Genomic DNA, 11,022 nt, shown 5'->3' on the forward strand with positions numbered 1-11,022 from the left:
TGTGGCGAAATGGTCATTTCATGACTTTTGAGCAAAATGAGATGTACAGATGTAGTGTCTTTTTAAATTGGTATTTTACAAACGATTAGCTCTAAAAACCAAAAAATTATTTGGAACTTTCCAATATTTACAGAAAAAGTATGCCAGTTTATCGTATTGGGATCTTTGTTTATGGAAAGATCAAGAATGACCATGGGGATAGAATGTTGACGTCATCACAACCAAGGTATGCATGTCATCATTCCAGGTTTGCCGTATTCTACATTTTGTACTCTTTATAGGATTTATGAGCTTGATCAATGTTCGTTATCTTCACCTTATCAATGAAGGACATAACAGTAAAATTGCCGTGGGGATCCGGGTTAGAATAGGTCCTCAGTACCCCTTGCTTGTCGTAAAAGGCGATTAAATGAGACCGCAAAAACCGAGGCCCCGTGTCACAGCAGGAGTGGAACGATTAAGACCCCTCCCTGTTCCCGTAAGTAAATGAAAAATTCTTTGGCGGGACGTTAAACAATATGCAAACACAACAAATCATAACAGTAAATATCATATCAATATAGGCAGGAATATGTTATATAGATCATACCCACGGACAAGTTATCATAATACGTCATAATAGGAATACCTTGCCTATATCATTCATAGCATGAATATGTTTCAATACCTAAGGTCTTGCAGTTTGATAAGGTTGTTTTATCAAAAATCCGAAGAAGATTATGTCAAGGACATTTACAACTATATTTTTAAATTCACTGAGTCTTTTTTCTTATATTTCTTTAGTAATTGACATTGCTTTCATCATAGACAATAAAATTCATGTTTGTTGCAAACTAGTTCCATCCTGTTTTTAGTTCCCTCTGTCCGCGTGACCATCCCAAATATGGAGTGTCGTCAAGATCAAAGGGTGCTTTGGCTGTTCCGTTTAACGAAATGTTCATGACAACGATATGTTATTTCATTACTTATATCTAGTTTTTAAAAATATATAGACAATAACATTTATTTCTTGTTGTTCTATCGGATTATGAAGGTAGCAATCATTGCAGAAAAATTAACATAACCCGTTTACCCGTATTATGATTGTTTTCTGCAATGCTAGCTACATGTACCTTCATCACCTGATAAAATAACCAAGAAAGCATTTTATTGTTTTAATAACAGCTCTCAATCCTATAACAGACATGAATAGAGTTCAACTCTCCCATAACAATACCTTACATTCTTATTCTTTCCTTTTATAGATTTTGAAATGTGTAGAAAATATAGCTCATTTGATGATTTGTTTCCTAACCCAAGTCATTTTATTCTTTTCTGATAATTCAAAAAAAGATAGATGACTAATGTTATCAACTTTGAAATGATTGCGTATTCATCAAAAGCTACTAGGAGCCACCTTATATAGCAGATTGAATTCTTGTTTAGGAAGCAAATATTCTAGGGACGTGATTTGAGGATTATAATTGTTTTTTAACTCGGAAATGAATGCATGCATTATTAAATAAATGTATAAAATTATTAAATAAATGTATAAAATTATGATCATTTACAGGAAATGACTTGTACGAGTCATTTGGTCTCATTTCAATTATATAAGAATATTTGACCTAAATGACCTCTACCATTCCTTGAACTTGAGACCAGGGGCATTATGATGAATGGCGTGAATGAATGCTTATTATGGAATACGACTTGGTTGAATGGAATACGACTTCGTTGAATGAATACCAGGATTAATGACTTTGGTATTATTTCAAAGATTTGCTAGAATGAATATTACGATACAGGATTTTCTTGACGATCATTTACTGAATAAAAGAACATTGTGATACACGACTGATTCATTACAATATCAATTACAATTATAGTTACATGTTATATGATTAGCGACATGGTTAAATTAAAATCCTGATAAATAATAATTACGTATTCAGGTGTGTGGTACAACTTCGTCTTGTTCCACCAATCAATGTCTGAGTTTCTCAAAACGTCATCAAGGAACACATCTGCGAACCCATCTAACTGTCCGACCAATGCTTTATTCCAGACCTCTAGAAAATTCGTGTTGTTTCCCGGAATGCTGAGCAGCGGTTTTACATCGTAATCTAATTCAGAAATGATGAAGTTAATGTAAAAATCAGACTTAATGTATCTCCACCCTCCCCTGTGACATCATAAGATTTTGCAAAGTCAATAATTTAATAAGATTTATGCATGACAGGAACATACATTTTGTTGGGGTCTTTTTCAATAGTTATTGTGAAAAATCTTATTAATCATAAAATATTTCAAAAATCTAAGATATATATGAATAATCAATTATATGTTTCAAAACATTGAATTCAAGGGCAATAACTCTGTTTTCATTAAATTATTTGTCCAGTCTATTATGCGATATATTTTCTAAATTTTTCACCAACATTTTGTATATTTTTTAAGAAATAGTTTCATGAAATTGTTATGAATATTATTACATGGTTACAACCAGCTTTTTGTGAAATTTTGATAATGCTGTTTAAAGAAAATTGTAATTTTCTAACGTTGATAACAGGTATATTGTGCTAATTGATAAAAGATTTAACCTATAATTCTAGAAGGGTGGAATTACCTTAAATATTTAAATGATTTATCATATATATATATATATTAGATACCTTTTTGAATTAAAATTTCCTTTAAAATTTTCGTTTTTGCTTGACAATAGTATTTAAAAAAAAAACTGATTCACGATTTCCCCCAAAATTTGTTTTTCACTTTTAATGATCAAAATCTACTGTCTAATGTGTTTGAAAGATTTGACAAAATATTTTACAGAAGCTCATTATAGAGAGTTCATTATTTGTTGTGTCAACAAAGATTGAGGTATGTTATTATTTACAAAGTTTTGAAAAAGCATGGTTATCGATCTAAGTTTACGATTATAATATAATGATATTTCAAGCATTTGTTAGGTAAAATGTGCCATTCAAACGCAAATTTGTACATTTAGAAGGTATTTGCGACCTTCATTCTTTGAATGCTGTGCATATTGATGATAAAATGGTCATTTTACCTGTATCTTTCTGTAAAGTTTCTAGTGTTAATGATCAAACTTGAACAATATTATTGTGTTAACTCCATTAGTCTAGTGTTAATGATCAAACTTGAACAATAGTATAGTGTTTACTTCATTAGCTCTAGTGTTAATGTTTGAACTTGAACAATAGTATTGTTTTACTTACTTAATTATTTATTCTACTTAATCCGGACGATTCAGACCCTTTACAGTAGTGTCTATTCGAATTCTACAACAATGTGTGTTTTTTACCATTAAGTAGTCGAGCGTTATTAGGTAATTACCCGTATTGTAGACTGCCATGTGCTTGGCCCCTACACATGGTGATCTACACTCTATACTGCAGTGTCTTTGATCCACTGCAAATGTCTGATTATAACTCCTTCCACAGAAGCAGCGGGAATCTGCCTTTGGGGGAGAGAAAAAGCACCATTCAGTAGGAAAACTTTAATATATGTGTGGTTGGCAACGTGAGTTAGTACCCCAAGCTAATTATAGCAGCTCTGTTTATCAAACACTACTGTACAGCTGTTCAATGCAATAATTAGGCATACATAGGATCTGTATACCAACGTTGACATAAATGTCTACCCACAACGACCCTGTCTTCTGGCCTTCAAAATCAAATAGAATCAAGGCTTCTGTAGACAGTATCCTTCAATTTTCACTAAAATAAGATTCTAAACACTCCTCCTAGGCACCTGGTGTGTCCAGGGGCCGTGTTTGCCCAATTCTCTATTTTGTATTGCTTACAGGAGTTATGAATTTGATCACGGTTCGTTATCTTCACCTTCTTAAATACACGAAGTACATGTACCTCTGGCCTTTGTGACATAATCCAACTGCAACTGCCAATGAAATTGAATATCAAATACATTTGAAATTTTCTACAGAGAGGATTTCAGAATTCCTTCACCTTTAAATTTAACCTTGAAATCCAAGAGCAATCCACGTCTTCCAGCAAATTGATAAAATTCGGATCTGAGTTCTGTAGTATTGTCAACTGTTTTGAAAGTATATTTTTACTTTCTACATGAAAGAGGAATTATAAAAACAAACACATAACAGAGTTCATAGTGCTTGTTAATGTGCTAACGTTTGAGATGAAATCGAAATGGAAAAATCATGCAGAATTATATATTTTTTCATCCCTTGGGAATCCGGGTTATAATAGGTCCTCAGTACCCTTTGCTTGTCGTAAGAGGCGACCAAATGGGGCGGTCCTTCGGATGAGACCACAAAAACCGAGGTCCCGTGTCACAGCACACCTGCACGAAATATCCCTCCTTGTTCAATGACCATAAGCGTCGATCATAGGCCTAAATTTTGCAGCCCTTCACCGGCAATGGTCCATATGAGTGAAATGAGTTAAACAATATTCAATCAATCAATTAATTGAAAGCTTTAACTCCACATTATAGTCCTTTCCAAACCCTTTCTAAATTTGAACCGACTAAAAAACATGTCAGCTGGATAGGGCTGCTATTACTTTTTGAATAGGATTGTTAGTACTTTTTCCAAATTGAGAATTTTTACACAATCATTACAGAATAAACTAAACAAATATGTCTACTTTTTAAAAAAAAAAAGGGGGGGGGTAACCAATATGTACGTAAATTCGGGCGAGAGACCTACGTACTACCCAAAACCAACGAGCAATGTGGTATATCCATATTACAAGCCTGTCACGAGCGAATGATAAACGATCGTACCTTCACCTCTAAAACCACTAGCGCTTTACAAACAATATGCCAAGAATCTTTAATTTACCATCAGGCCAGCGTACTCCCAGTCTCTTTGCATGCAGCTCTGTACACAGCTGTGCACCGTAGTGGGACCTAAAACGTTACTTGCTTGGTTAAATCCGGTGAACTGCTCCATATGATTCGTGTACAAGTAGCAGCCCACGAAACCTGCAAAATATGGAAATATCACTATGTGAATATCAATGTTCATAGGGCATAATCTAGATCACCCAGACTCCTGTAAGTGACAGAAAGAAGTGTGGTAAAGTATCAAGATAATACTGTTTCAGTTAGAAGATACGAAGTAATATTCGTTTCTATTTAATGAGACACAGCATTAAAAACGTTCCCGTGGAGATCCGGGTTAGAATAGGTGTTCAGTATCCCTTACTTGTCGTAAGACGCGGCAAAATGGGGCGGTCCTTCAGATGAGACCAAACCGAGGCTTCGTAATACAGCAGGTGATAAAGACCCCTCCTTTCCCTGCTCAAAGATCCCGTGGGGATCCGGGTAGGAATAGGTCCTCAGTAACCCTTGCTTGTCGTAAGAGGCGACTAAATGGGGCGGTCCTTCGGATGAGACCGCAAAAACCGAGGCCCCGTGTCATAACAGGTGTGGCACGATGAAGATCCTTCCCTGCTCAAAGGCCATAAGTGCCGAGCATAGGCCTAAATTTTGCAGCCTTTCACCGGCAATTGTGACGTCTCAATATGAGTGAAATATTCTCGAGAGGGACGTTAAACAATATTCAATCAATCCCTGCTCAAAGACTGTAAACGCCAAGCTTAGGCCTACATTTTGCAGCCCCTCGCCGGCAATTGTGACGTCTCTATATGAGTGAAATATTCTCGAGAGGGACGTTAAACAATATTCAATCAATCCCTGCTCAAAGACTGTAAACGCCAAGCTTAGACCTACATTTTGTAGCCCCTCGCCGGCAATGGGTGACGTCTCCATTTGAGTGAAGAATTATCCAGAGGGACGTTAAACAATATACAAGCAAGCAATGCCACTTTCAAAACATTGCATCTAAATTCAATGTAAATGCATGTGTAGGAGTTAAAAAATCCTGTTTATCTGTAATGCTAATGATAAGAAATGGTGTGTAGACAGTTTATCATATCAGAACAGAAGATGCATTAAAAAGGCTTATTCAATCCTTCAATGGATGGTATACATGTACCAATAATGAGTTGACGCATGATAGTAAAAGATTGGTGGAACTTTCAGAAGAAAATGATCACATGTCCGTATGCAATCGATTCGTTCCCAGAAATTCAAGCATCAGTGTCCGTCAGCTAACATCCCAGACTGTATTCGTCAATGCTGGTACCGGACATCCATAACTGTACCTGCACACTAATGTCAAAGTCGGAATGTCAGAGCAAGATTTTCCGAAATGTTCAACCTATAGTAAATATGTTAATAATTACGGATGGTTTTTGAATGAAAAATACCCCATGTGTAAATATCAAGAAAAGAAAGCTGATTTCTATAATAAATCTACTGTATAGAAAGCTGAGATCGCCAAAATGTAAAATGTACTGGTGGGTGAAAATATCGAGGAAAATGTATCATAGACTCTAGACAAAGAGAATAAATCTAATTTCTATGCATAAATCCATTGTATAGATCGCCACAATCGCTGAAAGTAACATTTACGACAGTAGTCAAAACACACAAGTAAACCAGATATTATCCAAGTTTCTTTTATCAATACGAAGAAACAGGAAATTGAAATCAGGGTCTACATTATCCATTTCTGTACGCTACCTGTCCTGAAATCATAAGATATTTTTCATCCATGAGTGTACATTGTGAGTGTGCCTCAATTACAAAATCTACGACTTAATCTGTCCTGTATTCACAACATATTCCCCATCCATGACAGTACCTGTGCCTGACTAACAACATCCGCGACTGTACCTGTGCCTGACTAACAACATCCGCGACTGTACCTGTCCTGTATACACAAGATATTCTACATCCATGACTGTACCTGTGCCTGACTAACAACATCCACGACTGTACCTGTGCCTGATTTATAACATCCATGACTGTACCTGTCCTGTATACACAAGTTTCTAGACAGGCATGTCGTTCTCTGAATAATTTGTTTCTAGAAAGTCAAGTCGTACCCTGAACAACTTGTTTCTACAGGTAGAAAGTCAAGTCGTACTCTGGACAACTTGTTTCTTCAAGTTGTACTCTGAACAACTTTTTTCTAGAGAGTTAACTCGTACCCGGAACCACTTGTTTCTAGAAAGTCAAATCGTACTCTGAACAACTTGTTCCTGGAAAGTAAAGAAAGCGTAACAACAAACTGTATATAGAAGATGTGGTTCAACTTTCGGTAGAAGAATGTTCAGCTCTAATATATAGATGATTAATACATATTTATTTGCATAATGTAAAACTTATACGGTACCAATTTTGATGCACCAGATGCGCATTTCGACAAATAATGTCTCTTCAGTGATGCTCAACCGAAATGTTTGAAATCCGAAATAACTATGAAGTTTTAGAGCTAAATATAGCCAAAACCAGCGTGCCAAAAAAGTGGAGCCAAATTCGTCCAAGGATAAGAGCTATGCATGAGGGAGATAATCCTTAATTTTGAAATGAATTTCTAAATTTTATAACAGCAATTAAATATACATCCGTATTTTCAAGCTAGTAACGAAGTACTTAGCTACTGGGCTGTAGAGACCCTCGGGGACTAACAGTCCACCAGCAGAGGCCTCGACCCAGGGGTCATAATGTAAAACTTATACGGTACCAATTTTGATGCACCAGATGCGCATTTCGACAAATAATGTCTCTTCAGTGATGCTCAACCGAAGAGTTGTTATCAAAAAATATCCCCAAGCAGGCAAAGTCGTGCCAAAGAAGTAAATTTTGTCTACATTTAGTCCAGAACAAAGTTAAACAAACAGCTGATGAACAGTCTTTCAAGCTGTGTATAATGCCAAAACGGAGTCCAAGTAACTCAGAAAAGTTCACCATTATATCACTTCTTGATTTCGGACAATTTTGAAGTGACTTTGGAGCCATTAGGATAATCTATTAATTTAGACTATGTTATTGTTAGAAGGACTTCAGTGACATATTAAGGAGAACATATTTAAAGAGAAATCTGCGCTTATTTGACCTTTGATTCATAATACCTCTGAACGGTCATGACAAGATAATGTTGTTCCGAACATCTAGTACGTTAAATTCTTTGCCAGAGAACAGAACCGCCGACCAAGGACATATTTCAATATGCATCAACAATAATGCATGTCCCAAAGTAACGTGACTTTCATAGAATATCGTGTCATCCTGAATAGTTGATTAGTTTTGCCCCACAATATATTCAAATAAAGAAATTCATTAATATGATTCGTATATTAGTTTTGTAAGTTGTTTTTTATTTTTTTATTTTGGTGAAATAATTTTATTTTATAATTAACATAAATACTATATCATTCCCCCAAACATAGATTTATGAGTTACACTTTTATAATAAGATTTAAACACTTGGGGTTAAATCCATTTATCAAAGGGAAACGTATATTGATTTGCTGCTCGTTCATGATTCTATTCTCAGATTATTTAATTTTGTATCCACTCATTTTCACTCGTTCTGCCTCATTAACGATAACAAGTCGTTCCCGGGTTTTTAGTGCTGTCCTTAACTGTCAGGCTGTTATCTATCCTATGACGTCATATTGTGGTTTCGTCACATTCATCTGGAACAAATTCACCCTCCCTCCCATATCCCCCACTGTTTTAGGGGGGGGGGGGATCTGACACTGATAGTCGTGTACATAATTTTGTAGACTGGTTGATGATTATCATTCTGTTTGATTACGGGTACTGTTGTTTCGTTTTCTTTTGATTTATATCACAGGTCAAGTCAAACCTGACTGTTTTCATCAATGACTCCAAATCGCCATGGCTGCAGACAACGTTTCCACATGTTGGAGGCATTCTGGCTTACCAGTAGTGCTTCTATGTTAACTTTACATCAATTGATATTTTCATTTTCTATTATGGACTAGGTGAGCAAGCAATCTGAGCATCTGTTCCCAGGGCTAAAATATTTGCTTGATTTTAGGGATGCCCTCTAGGGCAAATATTGATGCCTGGCTCCCACATTTATAAGCAACCATGGCCAATCATCGCCAATAAACTTACAAAATATATGTTGCGTAGTCGTCATTTCATTGGGTAATTCCCCGTAGTTATTTTCTGCATTTCATCTTTGATAATAACATCATAGGCATTATGCCCTCGAAATCGAAGATTGGGGGCATCTAGTTTTTGACCTGTCTGTCTAGCAAAAAACTTTAACCTTGCATGGTCAGATCTTTTAATACATAAAAGGTACAAATTTCATATTTGGTACATGTATGTCTTGTGACAGGATCTTTCCATTGACACCAAAATCTTTGACTCAGTGACTTTTACATTTACCTTTGATCTACTTTTAGAAAATTCTGATTTAAGCCATATCTTTCAAATCGTAAGAGGTACTGTTAAGCATGTGCATTTTTTGTAAGATACAACAATACAAGATTTGTTGACTTTGTGACCTTGACCATTGACCTAGTTTCTGGAAATTTTCAAAAAACACTTCAACCTTGGTCATATCTTTTACAGTATAAAAAGTACATCTTACATATTTAGCATGTATATTTCTTGTTTCAAAACCTTTCCATTGGTACCAAATCTTTGACCCGGTGACCTTCACATTGATCTTTGACCTACATTAGAAAATCTAATGAAAGCCATATCTTTCAAACCGTAAGGTACTGCTTTCATGTTTAGCAACGTCTCCACATGAGTGAATAATTCTCGAGAGGGACGTTAAACAATATCAAATCAATCAATCATGTTTAGCATGCACATTTCTTGTGAGAAGACCTTTCCATTTGTAGCAACTTTGTTGACATTCTGACCTTGAAATTGACCTCTGACCTACTTTGAAAATTATTCACTGAAAAGTTGTAATCCGGGGGCATCAGTGTTTCGCAAACACGTCTAGTTTATAAATGAGATTTTCTTTTCTTGATGTTTGTTATATTTCAATGGTCTTTTTTTTTTCTTTTATAAAACCATTATAATGGTTAAAAGAGGTTCATAGATTGATAAAATACTTTAATGAAATAAAGAGAATTAATTTCTAATTTACGAATCAATCTATTTTCATTAAAACATTTTCTCTCTCTGATCCTAAAACCCGCGATTCTCACTTTTAAAAGCCGAGAGTTTGGCGAAGGAGTAATCACTACCTATCTTTCTTCGATAAAAATCAGAAATTTGAGCAAGCATGCACCATACTTTAATTGAAAAATCACCAAGAGCAATAATAAATATTTAATATTTCTCGAAACATTGCGACTTTTCGGACTTGATCTAAATTACTTAATTTCGATACACGAAAAAAAAAAAAAAGATATATAGAAATAGCATATATTTTCAAGTTCATATTTCGACGTATTCAGGGAATAGATTATATCGCATTTAGACCTTTCATCAGAAAATTTATTTCAAACGTTACGTTATAACAGGTAGGGACGTTCTATTTTGAGATATATTTTAATAGATCATATAAAAATACCATGTTACTAGTTCTCAATATTTGAAGTAATTCTGAAGATAATGCATCTAAAGAAACACAGATAAGGTATGTTTTACTAGGTTCTAATCTAATTTGAATACTTAATATTGAAGGAATGTTTAAGTTGGAATAAATTAACTATTAGAGTCATTCTGGGAAGAGAAAATTCACTCACCGTAATTTGGAATATACGCTCCATCTACAAATCCGATAAAGAATCTTGTAAAACAAACTGTTACGTATAATAATGACTGCATATAGAAATGAGACGACTTGTACATAGCTGTCAGCATTTTTAGCTATGTTCTTCTGGCAAACTCTACCGAAACGACTTTCATCCTGGCAAAGCAATTCCAGAGGTTAATGTCTCGTATAACAAATTTACGTAACAACTTTATTCGTCTATAATGTGAGAACCTAATGGAAATGCTGCCGAGGAGCGCGACTATTTAAATTTACCGTTCCAGTATCGAAGTATATACATAAATTATTATCTTACTAGGATGTCGCTTTTGAATTTTAGATGTCCTTTATGTAATTTTCACCATGTTTCCTGGTATTCTACACAATGTGATTCTTTGAAATGAACATGCAAGTCACAACTAGATCGATTT

At 35.0% G+C, this 11,022-nt stretch overlaps 1 protein-coding gene across 1 annotated transcript in view; it reads right to left on the minus strand.

Moving 5' to 3' along the window:
- LOC125658272 (uncharacterized) overlaps nt 1-10,814 on the minus strand; it is a 72,664-nt gene extending 61,850 nt beyond the window's left edge. The window contains exons 1-4 of the mRNA XM_048889492.2: nt 10,584-10,814; nt 4,826-4,968; nt 3,340-3,463; nt 1,927-2,105 (exon numbers count right to left, since the gene is read on the minus strand). Of these exons, the coding sequence (XP_048745449.2) occupies nt 1,927-2,105; nt 3,340-3,463; nt 4,826-4,968; nt 10,584-10,701 (564 nt within the window). The 5' untranslated portion in view covers nt 10,702-10,814. The remainder of the gene's footprint in view (nt 1-1,926; nt 2,106-3,339; nt 3,464-4,825; nt 4,969-10,583) is intronic.
- Nucleotides 10,815-11,022: the final 208 nt, after the last annotated feature.

Source organism: Ostrea edulis, chromosome 9 (assembly GCF_947568905.1).
Source record: "Ostrea edulis chromosome 9, xbOstEdul1.1, whole genome shotgun sequence".
Lineage (NCBI taxonomy): Eukaryota > Metazoa > Mollusca > Bivalvia > Ostreida > Ostreidae > Ostrea > Ostrea edulis.